General features: G+C 43.7%; 1 protein-coding gene across 1 annotated transcript in view; it reads left to right on the forward strand.

Annotated features, from left to right (window-relative positions):
- DCAF1 (DDB1 and CUL4 associated factor 1) overlaps positions 1-19,590 on the forward strand; it is a 51,263-nt gene that overhangs the window by 12,519 nt on the left and 19,154 nt on the right. The window contains 11 exon segments of the mRNA XM_048491913.1: positions 823-981; positions 1,433-1,612; positions 2,164-2,373; positions 2,617-2,786; positions 2,940-3,064; positions 4,384-5,686; positions 6,030-6,228; positions 7,312-7,394; positions 7,927-8,011; positions 18,040-18,273; positions 19,171-19,264. Coding sequence (XP_048347870.1) covers positions 823-981; positions 1,433-1,612; positions 2,164-2,373; positions 2,617-2,786; positions 2,940-3,064; positions 4,384-5,686; positions 6,030-6,228; positions 7,312-7,394; positions 7,927-8,011; positions 18,040-18,273; positions 19,171-19,264 — 2,842 coding nt within the window.

A 19,590-nucleotide genomic window follows, 5' to 3' on the forward strand; every position in this document is an offset into this window, starting at 1 on the left:
TTTTCTGTGCTTCTGGGCTTGTCTGTACCTGCTTCAGAGCTTGGGGGTGGGGTCAACCAGCCCTCACTCCTTCCTTGCTAACAGATGACACCATAAGTTAATTAGTATCAAATCCTTGCCCAGGTTCGGACTACAGTTCCATCATCCCCTGCCAGCATCGAGCAAATACTGGCAGGGGATGCATGAAACTGTAGTCCATAACATCTGAGAGGCCACAAGTCGGGAACTGTAGTCCATACTGACTGGAGGGGCCACAAGCTCTGACATCTATCTATGCAAAGGAATACAAAATTAACTGTGATCAGTTGTGTGGCCCTAAGCCTTGCAGGGACTGTTTCGAAGATGAGTTAGGCAGTTCCATTGCCTACATAGCAGTTCCCTGCTGCTATGCTAGAGGAGCTTCTCAGCTCCTCTCTTGAGACTAGTGGGTCACAAAATTGCTTTTTCCAGAGTTCTGACTGTGGTGTTCCACTGAGATGAAACTGCTGCGTTGTATTTCAAATGGGCTACAAGAGGGAGAAGTTACCCTTTCCTTAGAAATCCTCATGTTCTGACTTAAACGTTTACGGGTGTTTAACTGTTGTGCATTGCTTGGGTCACATAGCTTCATAAAATTCATCATGTTTTGTTGGTATCTGAGTCAGAAAAGGTATTTATTATCAGTTGAGGTAACCATTCTGCCTAAACTTATAGATGCATGAGGACAAAGCTGTCTCATTTTCTTTAGCACTTTTTGCAGCATGGGAAGACATTTCACTTGTTTGCGAAGCACAGAAAAGTGTTCAGTGGTTTTGAGGCTGATTCTTCTGTTTCTGCCCACAGCACTTGGCATCTCTGCTTCTTCACAACAAGTTTGCTACAGAGTTTGTTGCTCATGGAGGAGTGCAGAAGTTACTGGAGATTCCTCGTCCTTCAATGGCAGCAACTGGTGTCTCCATGTGCTTATATTACTTGTCTTACAATCAAGATGCCATGGAGAGGGTAAGATCCCAGTATGATCAAGCTGTAAAGTTCCGTATTTGGTGGGTTTCATATTGGATAGGTTCACATAATCACATTTTTCTCATCGTGCAGTGATTGGATGAATCTGTCGCATGTTGGTATTCTGTCATGTTAGACTATGTTTCATGCAGATATTGTAGGGAGGTGTTTAAGGAGAGAACAAAATTGGTGGGAACTGCTTTTAAAAAAATGAAGCCATGTCTGCAGACATTTTACTATGTTTTTTCAGTGGCTTTCAGTGCTGGAATCCAAAAAGTTCGAGATGTTTGTAGTGGGTTATAGCTGAGATTGCAAGTGGTTGAATTACTAGGTTACATCTTTGTCACATTGTGGTCACTGTGGGAATTACTGATAGAGCAAAAACAGCACTTGGCATATTATTTTGCATGAATGGAAGTTAAGATTGCCATAACATCTTCTTGTTCCATAGGTGTGCATGCATCCCCACAATGTGTTATCAGATGTTGTGAACTATACCCTGTGGTTGATGGAGTGCTCTCATGCCTCAGGCTGCTGCCACGCTACCATGTTCTTCTCTATTTGTTTCTCATTCCGTGCAGTCTTGGAGCTCTTTGATAGGCATGATGGCTTAAGGCGCCTAGTTAACTTGGTGAGTATGATAGCGGTTTCATTTATTGTTCTAAGGTGTTCTCTCTGTGTAGCACTAAAGGGACCCTGCTACCTTCCTTGTGTTTCTGAACTGAAGTTGGAAATTCTGGTGGTCATACTTAGCTTCTGGTGGTCAAACTTACATACATTGTGTAATGCTTTTCTGCCATGTAGTTTACAGTGCAAGCAAAAGAGAGCTGTGAATTGCGTTGTATGGCTCTTACTGGCATCACTCTATTTTGGGGGCACTTACAGTGCCATCCTCAGCAAAGTTACCCCTTCAACATCCATCGAAGTCAGTGCACTTTGAAGGAGATAACTCTGCTTTAGGATGGCACTGTCAATACCACCCACCCACCTGTACTCATCCTATTTACTGCCCATACTTTATAGGTACTGCATTTTAGAGGTGTTCAAGGAACTGGTTGATGCTGGTGGTGATGGCAACGATAGCCTTTGATGCTATCGTACTGTGTTTGAAGAGCACTAAAGAGACTCTGGAACCTCTTTGATAACCAAAGGATTAAAACAAATGTTTCGTTTCCCATCTAGATCAGCACTCTTGAGATCTTAAACCTAGAGGACCAGGGTGCGTTGTTAAGTGATGATGAAATCTTTGCCAGCCGCCAGACTGGGAAACACACTTGCATGGCCATGCGCAGGTATTTTGAGGCGCACCTTGCCATCAAAGTAGAACAGGTGAAACAGTCACTGCAGCGCACAGAGGGCGGCATTCTGGTCCATCCACAGCCTCCATACAAGGTGAGTAGAAGTGGATGAGCTACTTGCTGCTGCTGTATTGGAGTATTTCACAGGTGTGCTTTTCATCAGTGTTACTGGATATTCCTTCATGCATGTTTTTCATACCTTGGCAGCTTCATGGATTAACTGTTGTCATGCTCATTTCCCCTAATATGTGTTCAAGAGCTGTCTTTCTGGATTCACATCAGGAAGCTTAAAATTAAATGCTCTGAACGTAAATATTTTTACTTCTCCTTCTTGCAGGCTTGTTCCTACACTCATGAACAGATTGTAGAAATGATGGAATTTCTAATAGAATATGGACCTGCACAGCTGTATTGGGAGCCAGCCGAGATATTTCTCAAACTGTCCTGTGTGCAGCTTATGCTTCAGCTTATTTCAATAGCATGTGACTGGAAAACCTACTATGCCAGGTGAGAACATAATGGAGTATGACGCAGCCTTGTGCCTGGAGCTGCCAGTTGCTCTAGGCAGGCATCCAGCATGTTAGAAGGGGACACCTTCTTCTAGCCATAAACAGCTGCAGGTGTGGTGGCTTGTATGGCTAAGGTTTGTTGTTTTTCTAGGAACGATACAGTTCGTTATGCTTTGGATGTCCTGGCCATCCTTACTGTAGTTCCAAAGATCCAGTTACAATTAGCAGAGCCCGTGGATGTGTTGGATGAGGCAGGATCTACTGTATCCACTGTGGGTATGTACTTTTTGGCCTCTTCTTTATTTGTGTTCCATCATCCTATGAATTGCCTTATGAGTTCCTGAAATAGTCAGTGTGGGGCATCATTAAATATACAAGGAGGTAGATGTTGAGCAATCTATGGCAAGTTATCCATGTGGGCCCATGTAGAACTGTTCTTAGGCTTGAATTGTATGATATTGTCAAATTCCCTTGCTTTTATTGTCCCCTGTTGGCTTTAACTTAGTGTCATAGCTTACAAAGTTAGCACTATTCAATTTCTGGGCCTTGTTGAAACAAGGAATACTGAGTGTGGTGGGAAAGGGAAGAGGATTGTTCTTTGTGCTTGGTAGGGAACAGTTCGTTTGTTCATGCGGTTGTGGCTGACCCAGAACACATGCCGAAGTGTCTACTGGTGCATTTTAAGCAGAATTAAGTGATGCAAGCTTCCCCTCTCCCCCAAATTCTAAATCTTCTTTTCAATCTGGGTTATTGTTAAGGAGGTGTGTAGTTCTCTTCATTTAAGAACATCCACATCTTATCCATCTTTGTGCAATACCCAACTTCTGTAGTAACGCAAGATTAATTCCTCTTCCAACCGTCAGGACAGTATGTGCGTCTAAATTTTTTTGGCAGTAAACCAGCAGTGTAGAAGAAAGGGTATTCGGCTTTCTGTTGGGTCTGGATCAGTACAGTTGGGGGTGGTCTGGTAGCATTAAATCAAATGTAGTTGTTGGTAGGCCATCTGGTCATCATTGAAGAGGATTGTGAGGGACCAGGAATGAAACGTTCAGAATGAAGTGTTCTTTGGGCTAATTACCAAACTTAGAGGAGTAGCTTGGCTGATGCTTTCCCCTATTTTTATGGTGGTAAAAAAAGAAATGAGGTTGTGTGAGAGAAATGATGGCAGATTACTATATTGTCAGGAAAAGAGAAGTAGGTATTCTGCCATGGGAAAGCATTACATTAGGAGAGGGGCCAGGGTTAGAGCATTTGTTTGACGTGTGGAAGATTCCAGGTTCAATCCCTAGCATCTCCAGTTTAAAGGCCCAATCAGAAGGTGATGTGAAAGGCCTTTCTGCCTCCGCCCCTGAAGAATGGCTGCCAGTCTGAATAGAGTCCAGGGGTCTTCAACCTGCGGCTCTCCACATGTTCATGGACTACAATTCCCATCAGCCCATGCCAGCATGGGCAATTTGCCGCAGATTGCAGACACCTGGAATAGATAATGCTGATTGTGACTGAGTGGCCTCATTCAACGCAAGGCAGATCTATGTGATCTTTCTTATTCTGATGTTAATTGGTCAGTGTGTGATCACTTTTTCCTTTATGATTAGGTATTAGTATCATCCTGGGAGTTGCCGAAGGTGAATTCTTCATCCACGATGCAGAAATCCAGAAGTCGGCCCTTCAGATCATCATTAACTGTGTGTGTGGCCCAGACAATCGCATCTCCAGCATTGGCAAATTCATCTCCGGCACCCCTCGACGTAAGCTTCCCCAGGCGCCCAGGAGTAGCGAGCACACATTGGCCAAGATGTGGAATGTGGTGCAGTCCAACAACGGCATCAAAGTGCTGCTGTCGTTGCTGTCTGTAAAAATGCCCATTACGGACGCAGACCAGATCCGAGCTTTTGCTTGCAAAGCCTTGGTTGGGCTGTCTCGTAGCAGCACAGTCCGGCAGATCATCAGCAAGCTGCCCCTCTTCAGCAGCTGCCAGATCCAGCAGCTGATGAAGGAGCCCGTACTTCAGGACAAGCGCAGCGAGCACGTCAAGTTCTGCAAAAAGCACGCTTCGCTGAGGCTGATAGAGCTGCCAGCTTCAGGAAAAAAAAAAACCCTGTTGGATCGGAACGGATCGCCTCACTTTGGCCTCGACTTCGCAGAAAAGCAGGACGCGGTGGCTCAGCTTCAAGCGATTTTTCCCTGAGAAGCGCGCTTTGGAGCGCTCCTCCTGATCAGGAACCATCTCATCTCAAAAGGGCTGGGAGAAACGGCCACAATCCTCACAAAAGAGGCAGACCTGCCCATGACAGCAGCTTCTCATTCCTCCGCCTTCACCCCAGTCACTGCTGCCGCTGCCGCCGCTTCTCCCGTGCCTCTGCCTCGTACCCCTCGTATAGCAAATGGTATTTCGGCCCGGTTGACCGGCCATGCCGCTGTGGCTTCCAGTGCTGCCTCTGTCCACGCCCAGCCCAAGCAGGCTGCCCCCCAGAGCTCACTTGCTCTCCCGGGTCCATCTCATGCCAACAACTCCCCGCTGATTGGCAGGATTAGCTTCATCCGAGAGAGGCCGTCTCCCTGCAATGGCAGGAAAATCAGAGTGCTGCGGCAAAAGTCAGACCACGGTGCCTACAGCCAGAGCCCAGCCATCAAAAAGCAGTTGGACAGGCACCTCCCTTCCCCTCCCACGCTGGACAGCATAATCACAGAGTACCTTAGGGAGCAGCATGCTCGCTGCAAGAACCCTGTGGCAACTTGCCCCCCCTTTTCTCTCTTTACACCCCACCAGTGTCCAGAGCCAAAACAGAGGCGCCAAGCGCCAACTAACTTTACCTCGCGTCTAACCCGCAGGGCAGCATTTCCAAAGTATGGCGGGGTGGATGGTGGATGCTTTGATAGACACCTTATATTCAGCAGGTAAGGAAGATGTTTTCTGAATTCCTATGGTTCTTTTGACCAGCCCGTCTAAAAACCAGTGCACATGTGGACGTTGCGCTGTGACTAGAACCTCTGATTTCATGGTGGCTACTTCGAAGACTTTTGTATGCCGTTCTTCATCTTGCTCTACTCATAGCTACCCTCAGTGACTTCCGTGTTTGGAGTTTTGTACAGAAATTTGTCTTGCCGTTAAGAGGAACATGTCTGCCCCAGCAAACTTTCTGACACTGTTTTCAAACATCAAAGTTTGCTCATTGCTTACATGCTGCCCTCTTTCATGTAAAAGTTCACTTTCTTAATTAGTTGCTCTTTTGTTTCTCAGGTTCCGTCCGATTTCTGTATTTCGGGAGGCCAATGAAGATGAAAGTGGCTTTACTTGTTGTGCGTTCTCTGCTCGGGAGCGGTTCCTGATGCTGGGTACCTGCACAGGGCACCTGAAGTTGTACAATGTCTTCAGTGGGCAGGAAGAGGCCAGCTACAGTTGCCACAACTCCGCCATCACGCACCTGGAGCCATCTAGGGTAGGGGAAGTGTCATGAATATTAGTATGCTCCTGTTGATTCTTGGGCCATTATAGCCTTGTGTCCATTGTACATGATGCAGGTTTTTCTTATTTTAGCTAGGAGGTTTGTGACCCCTTTAAAGGCTAATGAATTTATTGTATATGAGTTTCTCTGAACCAGAATGCACTCCATCAGAAACTACCGGCTAAGCGCTATGAGATGGTTGTTCAGGATCAAAGGCAAAAAGCAGAATGAAAATAAAAGGACTCTCTCTCCTATATTCAGGCTTCTTTATTTACTAGACCCATTTTTTGTTGCCCGTGATTTAGGATCTTTTATATCTGATTAAATAACAAAATACACTGGTAGTTGTAAGTAGTGACCTTTGTCACTGGCTGTGTTCAGATCTCATGATAAACAGATATTTGCCCAGAGAGCAATTGAAAGCTTATGAATTTGGTAATCCTTGAATCGATCTCCTCTTCACAAATCAAATTCTAAATCTTGTGTTTAAAATCTTGGTTTCTGTGGTAGAAGAAAAAGTTCAGTTTGTCCCATTGTCTGTGTTCAGCTATTGTGGTAAATTGGAACTTTTCAAGGTTTCACAGATTTGGAAACCACTGGCCACACTCCATGGGAAGGGGAAGGAGTGAGGCAAGTGTGTGAGCCTAGCAGCAAACTCAGTTTGTGTCCATCACAGACTTTTTGTTTTTCATGAGATCTGAAGGCAGCTGTTGTTGATCGCTTGCTCTAGGCTTCCAAATCCATTGCTGGTAACTTAGGAAGTAGAAAAATTGCCCTATGTCAATCTCATTCAGCTTCGTAGCTCGTTACGGGTAGCCCAAGGGAGATGAATCACAACAATGTGTAGAAACAATACGTATTTGGGATGGTGTTGCTGAAGTGAGTATTCTTTATTTAAAGAAGGGGGAAACGTGGAAGCCAACCTTAATATTGCTGTTACGTAGGAAAACTTTGCTTTTGTGGTGCACATATAGCAGATTTCCCAAAACAAAATGACACAGAGAGAATTCTTCTTCAATAATTCCACATGGAGGTGTCTAGATATCTAACAATAATATCTCTTGTCTGCTCTTTCAGGATGGCTCTTTATTGTTGACATCTGCAACGTGGAGTCAGCCTCTGTCTGCATTGTGGGGGATGAAGTCTGTCTTTGACATCAAGTATGCATACCTTTAATATATTCTTACTACTCTGAATGGGCCAGAATGTAAAATAAGCTATCTTTTAAGAAGCTGTAATCTCATGAATTTAAGTGCAGTGTAGAAATGGGTTAGATCCAAAGTTAGAGTTCTGCTTATAAATAAAATATTTTTTTTCTGCCTCTTACTGCAGTTCCCCAAACACTGCTCCATGGGGTCCGGAATACAAGGGGGGGCAGGGGGTTTGCAGTGGGAAGGTGGAATTGGAGAAAATCGCCTACCCCCTTCTGCTGGCAGAAAATGAAATTTGGGTTCAATCCAATGTTGTTCAAGGACTTACATTACTGGCCGTTGATGCGAAGATAGAAAGATGTCCTCAGAAGAGGGGAAAGCATTTACAGTAGAAAGGAAATGGCCATCTTCTGCAGACTCAGTGACCAGCATTCATTACATGACACATGGTTGCATTAAAAATCCTACAGTGAAGTGTGATGAATGACCTTAGATAAAAGACGTTGTGTTGTTTCATTTGGCATTTGATTCTCCTGTGCAGGCATTCCTTCACAGACGACCATTATGTGGAATTCAGCAAGCATTCTCAGGACAGGGTCATTGGCACCAAGGGGGACATTGCCCATGTAAGTATCCCTTGTGGATTCTCTGAAGCAATGGAATATTCTTGATGAGATGCTGAAAGCTGCTTGCAAAGTAGTGCTGCATCTTATGGGGAACAAGGGCAAAACATGATGTGGAAGATTCACTTCATACTGAAAGAACTTGAGGAATGAAACACTGGACAGGAAACAGTATAGATTATGTGGCCAATTGTGGATCCAAACAACAGTAAACAGAATGGATCTTTCCTTTTGCAGCCCTTTTCACCAGCAAAGCAGGGGGTGGGGGGAAACTGCTTGCAGAAGGGGGAACATGAACCACCTCATAGTTAGAAGGAAAAGTGGTGTCTGGGGAAAATGGGTGCTGTTGGAGCAGCACTTCCTAAGCAGTGACATTGCTTGAGGCACCTGCTGGTGAAATGAAACATGAAAACCACGCAGCAGTGCTAGACCCTTCAGTAATATGGAGCAAGCTTATTAGGACTGGGCTATATGGTCTCATGTAATGTTGTGAATGGCTGAACAGGTTCCTTCTCAAGGTAGTGATTCCTACCATTAAGCATTTACAGGATTGGATTGGATACTTCTATGAACAGTGACTTCACAGAAAGTATTATTGCAAGCTTCCTGTTGCAGCTTCCTGTGTACCCCAGAACTCTGCTCCTGATTATGATGGAGCTCAAGGTAGCAGTGTGGGAGCTGTGGCAGGAAGGGAGAATTGGCAGAATCCCTTCTCTTGCTAGAATGAAACAAACATTGTAAATTGAGCAAAATTTCCAGTGGATGGAGAAAGAGCAGCAGTGGCGTAGGAGGTTAAGAGCTCGTGTATCTAATCTGGAGGAACCGGGTTTGATTCCCAGCTCTGCTGCCTGAGCTGTGGAGGCTTATTTGGGGAATTCAGATTAGCCTGTACACTCCCACACACGCCAGCTGGGTGACCTTGGGCTAGTCACAGCTTCTCGGAGCTCTCTCAGCCCCACCTACCTCACAGGGTGTTTGTTGTGAGGGGGGAAGGGCAAGGAGATTGTAAGCCCCTTTGGGCCTACTCCTCCTCTGCCGCTGCTGCTGCTTCTTCGTCTTCTTCGTCTTCGTCTTCTTCTTCGTCTTCTTCTTCGTCTTCTTCTTCGTCGTCGTCGTCTTCTTCGTCGTCTTCTCCTCCTCCTCCTCCTCCTCCTCCTCCTCCTCCTCCTTCTTCTTCTTCTCCTCCTTCTCCTCCTCCTCCTCCTCCTCCTCCTCCTCCTCCTCCTCCTCCTCCTCCTCCTCCTCCTCCTCCTCCTCCCCCCCCATTGGCCAAATCCTGGGCTGTTCCTGATGGTTCCCCGTTCTCAAGAGTGGCTTTTCAAGACTTGTGAGGGGTGCACTGAAGAAATGCAATTATTTTAGTTTCAGGAGAAATGGATCAGTATGTAAACTGACTAACTCTTAGGAGATATTTTCTGTGGCATTGCCTAGAACTCATTCACGTGGCAATTAATAATATTGTGATTCTAGAAAATTTAATGCTTCCCTTCTGGATGGGAGTAATAACGGTTTTTTTAAAAAGAGAGAATCTATAAAATTAATTCATCTGCAGTCTCAGTGCAGCCCCACATTGGGAACTTTGCCTGCACAGGCCAGCCAATCTGGCAGAACTCTTTTAGTCATTAGCCACAGCAGAGGGTGCTCTCCTCCCTGCATCATCTGTGATTGTTCCTTCCCACCCAAACCGTCACGTGACTTGGGGAGGCAGCCTCCCCTTCCCCCCAGTTCCTTTCTTGCCACCAGCGCATGCTGCAGATCGGGTCAGCCCTTCTCTTCGTTCGTGAGAATTCTCTGCCATTGTGTTTCTGCTTTCACTACCTAGCTTTCTTCTACCTCAGCTGCTTTGAGTGTGAGTTAACTGAGCCAGCTTTCACTGGTTAGTTTTTTATCTATTCTCTTGGCCCAACATTAGTTTGAGTCACTGGGATGGCCTCCAAGACCCTGCAGCACTAAAATGACTGTCTGATGAACACAACACGTATCTCATCTGCCTGGCCCAGGCCCGCGGGGTCTCCAAGTGTAGAATTTGCCACAAATTCACCCCTAATGTGTGCTTTGAGAGGGCCTTCCGCCTCAAAGCCATTATGTGGCAAAGACCCTGTTGGCCACCTTGCAGCAACCTGATTCCCAAACTCTAGTGCGCCCTGCTTTTGAACAGTCATCTCTGCTCATGGCCTGTTCCAGGTCTTCCTTGGTTCCTCCAACGTTGTTTCTGTCCTGATATGAGTCTGTTCATTCTGTGACTTCAGACCTCATGGCTCTGAGTATGTTTGATTCATACTTGTCCCAACCAGAGTGACTTTTGTTGGGTCTGCTGCAAAGAAGCATGAGGCTAACTGTCGAGAAAAATGCAAAGAAGTCCCATAGGTCATCCTCCTTCGACTGTACTACTGATTCTGAAGTGGTTGTAGTCCCTCCAAGGACACTGTGTGCCTGGTCCCTAGATCTGATCCTGTCTGAACCAGAGTTTACACCAACTCCATGACACCCTGCCTCTACAGGGTCTTCCATTCTGAAGCTTGCTGTCTGATCTCAACTTACAACATGGCCATCTTTTTCTCCAGCTCAACTCCAGCCGTTACTGGTAGCTTGAGCCGACCTTTGGGGACCTGCTTTGGTTCCTACCCAGCAACCTGATCCTGGCTTTTACATTCCTCAGCTTGCCCCTCTGGTAATGTTCAAATCTGATCAGGAGGAAAGGGAGATTGACCCATTAGCCTGTGCCTCTGAGTTTCAGTCAGAAACGTCTCCAGATGAGAATGTCATTGAACTCACATTTGTGTCTCCTTGTGAGGACTTGTGTTTGTATGGCAAGCAGATGCTTAAAATTATCCAGACTGAAGGACAAGATTTTCAGTCACTTCTGAAGGTGGCAGCATCTGGCAGAATTAATGGCTGGGATTCTTCCACTTTGAAGATAGAAATGTCAGAAAGCATAAAGCTATTCAAATACTTGACATTTTCCTTACCCTTTTGTTCATTTCCATAGATATTTGCATTTAAACAAACTACCTTTCTCTGTTGCCTTGCTGTCCCTTTTCTTAGCCTTCTAGGAAATCTGATCTGTACTTGTGATCTGCTCATTTGTGAGGCAACAGGCTGACTATGTTTATTCTTAGCTACTCCATAGGATTTAAAGAGAAATTGATGTTTCAGGAATATGTATACATGAAGCACATCTGAGAAAAGGGTAGAAGAGGCAAAGGCATTTAAATCTTTAAAGTATGACTAATAAATCTGCTTCCCAGTTCAGCATGTATGCAGAAATAATAATTAAAAGAATTCTCTTATCTTCCATTTGTATAATAGTTATTGGACATGGGCACATTAAAACTTTTAGCAGCAAGTGCCAGTAATGCTACCATTTCTTTTCATTTTGCCAGCCATTGTCCACGTGTTACATGGAATCTTTTTGACTCGATAAAGGAAGTCACGGCCCACAGTTTGCAAGACCTAAGCTAGGCTGTTAACAATGGGACGCTTTGTAGGGAATTGATTTATAGGGTTGCCATGAGTCAGAAGTGATAGTACTTAACACACACACACACACACACACACACACACACACACACACACACACACACACACACAAAATAACTGATAGGCCCTTAACTCTTTGGGTCCTGACTTGAGACATTGGAGCATGATGAACGCACAGTGCATCAGATTATCTTGTGAATATGGGAGTAGCTGGAGAAATTAGAAGCAGTAGTCTGATCAATAAGCAGTTGTAAGTTTCCTCCTTAGGCTACATTGCCTTAGAGTGATTATGTTTGTCTGCAAAAAGACCTCTGTTTCTATGCGGTGCACTTGTGAAGGAGCCTTTTTCGATTAGATACCTGGTGTAAAGCTGGGAGATGTTATGGTAAGTTCAGTGAAGGAGATAAATTAAGTGCAAGTGTTACTCTTTAGCATCAGTCATGTGGACAGAGAGAAATTTTTCCAAGATGGCGGCGCGTTAACTTCTGAGTCACGCTGAGCTCCGGGATAAACTTAAGTAATTGCTTTCAGCCTTATCTTTTAATGTTTATATTAGCGTTTTATTGTTTTATGGCCCTCGGTTTTATTGCCAGTGGTGTTGCAGTTTGCTGGCTGAGATAAGCAGTGTGGAGACCTGGTAGTGGGAGTTACAGCTAACAACTAATAGCTGCCGGCATGGCTCCTAGCAAACGCTCCCGTGATTTAGAAGAAGTTTGCTCTCCTCCTGCCAACAAGCAATTGAAGATTGACGACTTCCTTGTTGGAGGAAATTCTACCATCTCCAATTCGGCTGGGTTGGAATTTGCAGTGCCCGTCTCCAACCGCTTCACATTGCTTCAGACAGACTCAAACTGCCCAGTGGACCATAGTGTCACAATATCTCCCGTGGAAGAGCATGGAACAACAAACGCACCCATCAATCATGCTCCTGGCTGTGTGGGAGAGCAAGGGGTTAATTCCCCCATTAATCCTGAGAAGGACCTTGCTTCTAACTATGATTCTGTCTCCATGTCTAATGATCAGTTAGTTAATCCTGAGCCTGATTTGCAATCACTTTGCATCCTTGCAGCAGCTTCTCTACAGGAAATTCTTAGCAGTTTTAAAAATTTAGCTGGAAAAATTGACACCCTGAAATAACTGATTGAATCAAACATCGATACTCAGACTTACAACAGGTGCTCGGGTGGTCCTCAGTCTTCTATCTCCTATAAGCAGACAGTCTGCTCACCGTGGAGAGGTTGCCACGGATTGCCCCAGTCCTCACAGAGATTACTTAGGCAATACAAACAGCAAGCCTTCTAGTTTACAAGGACATCTAAGGCAATTTTTGACTCTTTGCCCAAGCAAGTATGTGTATATGTATTTAAGCTCAGGGACAAACTCTGTTTGGAACTCAAATCCAGCTTGGCAATAAATCACCTCAGTAATCTTATGCAAATCCATCGAAGGAATATCGACCTAGTCTCTGTGAAGGTCCTGACTCCTTTGGCTCCCTTCCTGCTTTTGTCCCTCAAAGACTTATATTATCATTTAATACTACTTATATTCCTAAGTTGTTGTTAGGACAATCTTTAAAATGGAAGCTTGCTCAACAAAGAGTAATAGTTAAAAGAATGTTTCATAATACTCTTATTCATCCGCTCATTCCACCTGATGTACCAGTCTGCAGACAGAAGTTTTCCCGTGTAACCCCTGATGTAACTAAGAACTTCCAGACTATTACTGTTAAAGATACAGATGGGGGTCTGAAAGCCAACCAGTTGGTGCCTTATGGATGTCAATCCTCTGCTGTTGATGCTCTATCTGCTTCATCTGCGCTCCTACAGGTGGGCTGCAATCAGAACCCAATTGAGGATCCCTTGTTTTTCTGTCTACAAGTGGACAATAATCTGACTACAAGGCCTGCTGGCATTCCTGACCCCTGTCTGCCTGCTGCGGCGCCACAAACTAAAATTTCAGAAACTTGCTCACTTTTTGGAGTGTATACCCAGAGACCACTCATCCTCATCTCCATCTGAATTAGAGACCTATCCTGTGATCAGTAATGAAGAACTCGAACTGGATCCTCGTGCTTTCAGAGATGTTTATATCCCCACTCAGACAGAAGGCCTCTCTTGGGCACAGGCACCTACGTCCGGTACTATTCGCATTAACCCTAATTCTTCCAACCCTTCTCCCCCAGCTGCTGAGAGCCATGGGTTTACGCATGTTTCAACCTCCTTCCAGAATAGATCACATCTTCAAGCAACTAATAGTGGGACTAATGGATGTGTTTACGAGGACATAAATGGCTCTTTAAACAAACTTATTGAATTAGATTGACTATTTGATCATTGCTTAAAGATCATAACTAGGAATATTGCTGGTTGGCATAATAAGATCCAGGATGTTGAATTTTCCAATCTCCTAACCAGGTTCAATATCATTATGCTCCAAGAAACTTGGTCCCTTACCCCCCCACATTTATCAGGGTTTAACACCTATCATCTTTTCAGCTTTTAAAAGTCATGCAAAAGGGCTTTTAAATCTGGCCTTGCTATCCTCACTTCTGTAAATTTTCCTTTTACTATTAAGGAACTTCAACCTTTGAGAAGTGGGCTCAATCGTTGTTGTTAAGTGGGGAGCATTGTACCTTTTAATTATAAATCTATATTTTCCCCTAGTCTTGAGGTCTCAGAGAACGCACCAACTCTGGTCGGGTTTATATAATTATGTTAATGATATTCTTCAAAATTACAATCCTGACAGGTTGTTGTTGGCGGGATTTTAATGCCAGAATTGGTAAAGATGAGTCAAAACTTATTTCTCAGACTGGCTTAGAAGCTGAGGCTCTACCATGGCATTTTTTCTGCCCCTAGACTCCTCAACAGATACCATCTGCAACCATGCTGGCGCCAATATGATAAAATTTTGTCTTCATTATGATTTAATTATTTTAAATGGGCTGGTTCAGCTTACTGATATGGCTGGATTTTACTTATCACTGCTGGGTAACAGTGTTATCGATTACCTTTTAGTCTCACAATCTTGTTTTAATGTTATCCATCGTGCCATGATTTCCCCACAAGTTTGGAGCCATCATATGCCACTTGTATTGCAACTATTTTCCTGTGCATCAACAAATAGGAATGACATTAGTCCAGTATCCCCTCCGCACAAAATTAACTGGAATAAGGAAACTAAATTTAAAGCAGATTCACTATTACACAGTCCCTTTATGCTGTCCTTTTAGGCATGCTCTATTATCATCTCCTTCACCTGCTGAATGTATTGGCAAGTTTGAAGTTCTGACCAGGAAATTAGTTGATGCTCTAGCAGCGCGATTCCAGCAGGTCCTTTGGTAGGAACTCCTACTGTCACATATTTTTCTGAAGAGGGTAGGCTTATAAAAAAAGCAAATGCTAATAATATTCTGCAGGACTAAAACAGCAAGGTTTAAATAATCTTCCTGCTGAGTATTTTCTGCTGAAGAGGCATTTATCGTGTGTCCTTCGCGAAGGGCTATATAAACAAACCAATGAGAAATGGAAGCATCTCATACAGGCAGCCCGGCCCAAACGATACTAGAGGCTTTTGGCTTTGTTGCTACGGGAATCAGTTCCTCTACTACTATCATCCCTACTATTGACCCCCCAATATGGCATAGCTATTTTTGTAATCTTTTCAATAATGGGAACTCTGATACTCTTAGGGTTGAGCCCCTTTGTCTAATGATATTCCTAGGTGGCCTCCGGTAACAGAGGAGGAAATCACAACACTAATTGGTAATCTTAAAACTAATAAAGCTCCGGGTCCAGATGGGGTCCCGGCAGAAATTTACAAATCTTTTCCCGATTGGTGGTCCCCTCTGTTAGTTTTATTCACTACTGTGAATGACTCTGGCTCAGTGCCCACAATGTGGACTAACGCAACCATCATTCCACTGTTTAAAAAGGGTGATCGTAATCTCCCCTCAAACTACAGACCAATCAGCCTGCTGTCTGTTTCAGGTAAATTGTATGCCAAATATTTACTTAACCATCTTTTGAATTGATTTCAACTAATAGACCAATCGAATAGAGCAGATTGGCTTTACTTTAAAGGAAAGACCACCCTGACCACTGTATGACGTTGGAAGCACTTGTATCCAAATACCTCTGTAGAGGAAGATCCAATCTTTTGCAGCCTTTTATTGACTTTAAGGGGGCTTTTGACTCTATTGACAGATCGCTGCTATGGCTTAAACTGCAGAAGCTCGCTATTGATCCTAGGCTTCTCCTATTAATTAGATCTCTTTACAGGAATCCCACCTGCCAGATAAGGTGTACACCATCAGGTTCCTTAACACCCAAAATACCAGTTTCTCAGGGGTAAAACAAGGGTGTGTATTAGCACCCATGCTATTTAATCTTTTACATGATCTTGCCCCCCACATTGAATAGTTTCAACTTTCATTGCCCCTATCTGAACGGTGTGCCTCTGTCTATTCTCCTTTATGCCGATGATGCAGTTTTATTATCAAGAACAAGATCTGGTCTCAGAAACATGCTGACTAAGTGTGGTGAATACTGTTCAAACAACAGGTTGGTCATTAACCCAATCAAGTCTAAAATTGTGGTCTTTTCCAATGTTTTTAGACCTTCAAGATGGTCTCTCCAAGGTGCTGACATCGAGCAAGTTAAATTGTTCAAATACCTTGGGATAATATTCCATCATAAGTCAACCTGACCACACACAGAGATAACACCCTTAAAGCCTGCAAAAAAATTTTATCCGCTGCAGTACTGAAGTTTTAACATCAATGGTGGTAGATTCATACCAGCAGCTGCTTTGAAGGTGTTTAACACTAAGGTGGCTCCAGCACCTTTTGTATGGTATCCCCATCTGATCCAAGATGGCACCAGAAATTGGAAAGCATCCAATCCAATTTCCTTTATAAGATCTTTGGCACCCCGCATTGTGTCCCTATGGTGTTCTTTTGTTTGGAATCAGGGCAACATTTATTAGAAACAAGGGCATGGGTTGTAACTTTTAAGTTTTGGCTGCTTTTCCTTTGTTTTGCACTGACCCTAACAGTTTGTCCCAGTTAGAAATGAGAGAGCTTCAGCTAAAATGGTGGCTACATATTGAAAAAAAGATCTTTTCCTTGGGCTTCTCTTGGGAGACCCTACAAATGCCTCACCGGCCTCGAGATTTTACCATCGCTTAAAGTCTAGATTATTTGATCAAGAGTACCAATTTCTCCTGAGCAAAGCACAAAGCTCTTGCTCTCCAATAGTCTTTGGGATTATCCCTCAGAAAACTAGCCCTGCTATATATCTGCAACAACTTATTAATTACAATAGCAGATGGGTCATGACCAGAGCAAGGTGTAACTCTTCCGTCAGCACATCTTCAAGGTCTATTCTCTGGTATTCCACAAGATGAGCGTCGCTGTCAATTCTGTCCTGATACAACTGTAACACTTTCTCATATTCTGCTCCATTGTTCAAAGTACAACAACATCAGAACCAATTTGAGAACTGTGTTACCAACAGGATTTATGCTCCTCTCTGATAAAACAAAAATGGCTAAGCTTCTAAATAGCTCTAGTGTGGAAATATCTGAAGCTGTTGCTATGTTTTTGCTCGGTGTACTGCAAGTTGAGCAATAATGATCTTTCTATTGTATTTGAAATTCTTGGCACTGGTTTTATGCCTAATAAAGGTTTTTGGATTTGGCATCAGTCATGTGCTAAGCTCTGTATGAAATGTGCAAGTGTCACAAGAGCAGTTAGAGGTGTAATGGAAGTGGTTTCACTTGAGTTAGGAAGGAGGAGAGACAGCGTGGTGTAATGGTTGAGAGCAGGTGGACCCTAATCTGGAGAACCAGGTTTGATTCCCCACTCCTCCACATGAATGGCGGTGAACCTGGTGAACCAGAGTTGTTTCCCCCTCCTACATTCCTGCCGGGTGTCCTTGGGCTAGACACAGTTTGTTCAGAACTCTCTCAGCCCCCTTACCTCACAAGGTGTCTGTGGTGGGGAGAGGAAGGGTAAGCAGTTTGCAAGCCTCTTTGAGTCTCCTTACAGGAGAGAAAAGGGGGTATAAATCCAAACTCTTCTTCTTCTTTTAAATTGGTGAGGCTCTTGCAATTTGCCTCTAGTGATGACGACAGTAGGACAGTCCAGGAAGGGTATTCTTGTCAACACTAAGCAAAAAAATGTGTTCCTCAGTAAAGTATTTTAAAAGGGAAGATGGCTGCAGTATAAACCAGTTCTCTGTTCATAAGCTACCAAACCAAGAATAGCTGTAGGTGAAGTATTCGGTGATCATATTAGTAAGAGGACATCTCATACAGCAACATGTATGTAATTGTTCTCTATCACAGCAGCATTTGCAGTGATTTCTAGTTCTCCCAAAGAGGCTGACGTGAACCAGCAAGCTCTTTTTGAAGGATAATAAGCAAAGGGGAGATCATTGTTCATGAGGAAGGTTTTTTGGGAGAGAACGCAAATGAGGAGGGCATTCTGTTTGGATGCTAACATCTTGCACATCTTGACTAATCTTTTTTCTTCTTTTTTAATCTAAAAGATCTATGATATTCAGACTGGCAACAAGCTATTGACTCTGTTTAACCCAGATCTTGCCAACAACTACAAGAAGAATTGTGCCACCTTTAACCCTACAGATGACCTTGTCTTAAACGATGGTGTCCTCTGGGATGTCCGCTCTGCACAAGCTATTCATAAGTTTGACAAATTCAATATGACCATCAGTGGCGTTTTCCATCCCAATGGGCTGGAAGTTATAGTGAACACAGAAATTGTATCTTTTTTGCCTCAGCTGTGATTTGCACAATTTAAAGAGCATGGCTGGATAAGCAAATGATTTAATTGCAGCACCTGGTGTACTGTTCTTGTTCTGTCTGATGACATGTAGAGGTAGGATTCTCTAAGCTATTACAGCAGTAGCAGTTTGTAGTAGTAGATTCTTGAGCAAATTGCTCTGAATTGGCATGATAGTGGAAGCACAAGTAGTGCCCTAAAACCCATTTATACAGGATAACTTTTAGTGTTGTTGGTCTGTGGCCCTTTGAATTTGGCCTTAGTTGTATCTCGAGGAAATACCTCGGGGTTATTTAATTACATGATGGATGTTTAAATTGATGAGGCATCTTGCTGGTGATAACTTCTTGATTTGCTTATAAAAACCATGGATATTCTTAAAGCTGAATTCTTGGTGCCAGTGAGAATCTCCCTCCCCCCTCTTTTTGTTATAAGACATCTTAATTTTTAATTTTTGGTATAAAAATTGAAACATTTATAGGAAACATGAAAGTCTTTCTTGGAGATTAGAACATGTTATTCAAATTGAGGAAACATAAGCAAACTTCTTGCCAGATTATTTATTTATAAATGTCTATGTTAGACGGAATCCTTTGGCAGATAAAATTGTAAGTGAGGGTGACTCACAAGGGAGAGGGTGCAGGAGTAGGTCATGTGCCATGTTACCCTTGTAGCCAGATTAGATGTTGGGGCTAGAGAGATGGTCAGGACCTCAACACAAATGCCTTTATGTTGGTGGCAGCAGCTGAATATTTGGCACAGGATCCCAGCTTTATTGCTACAAGCGTGTTCTGCAACAGCCAGCAGTAACACATTGAACCACCACTTCAATAAATGGTAGACTGTTCTGTGGATTTTTCCATAACACACTCTCCAGTGGGATCTGCGGACTTTCCACTTGCTACACACAGTGCCAGCGTTGGATCAGTGTCGTGTGGTCTTCAACCACACAGGAACAGTTATGTATGGAGGTAAGATGAATAATGTATTGGTCATTCTTTGTGTTTATATTTACACCTGAACTTTTTGTCTATGTGTGTGGTGGAAAGCAACACGATAACTTTCAAAGCCAAGGGTATTTGCTGGCTCAGCAAGGCATGTGAAATCCCCATCAAGTGGGCCCAGGGTTAACCCACAAAAAGACATGAAATATCTGCTGTGTGATGTTCATTCCTAGTCTGTTTGCCTTTGATGCCTCCTGGTTCTTCTCTGGTTCTATCCCTTTGATTCCCTCTGATGCCTCCTGGTTCTACCATGATGTTCAACTACTTGTCCGAGAGCACTGACACTCTACATC

Source organism: Sphaerodactylus townsendi, linkage group LG03 (assembly GCF_021028975.2).
Source record: "Sphaerodactylus townsendi isolate TG3544 linkage group LG03, MPM_Stown_v2.3, whole genome shotgun sequence".
NCBI lineage: Eukaryota > Metazoa > Chordata > Lepidosauria > Squamata > Sphaerodactylidae > Sphaerodactylus > Sphaerodactylus townsendi.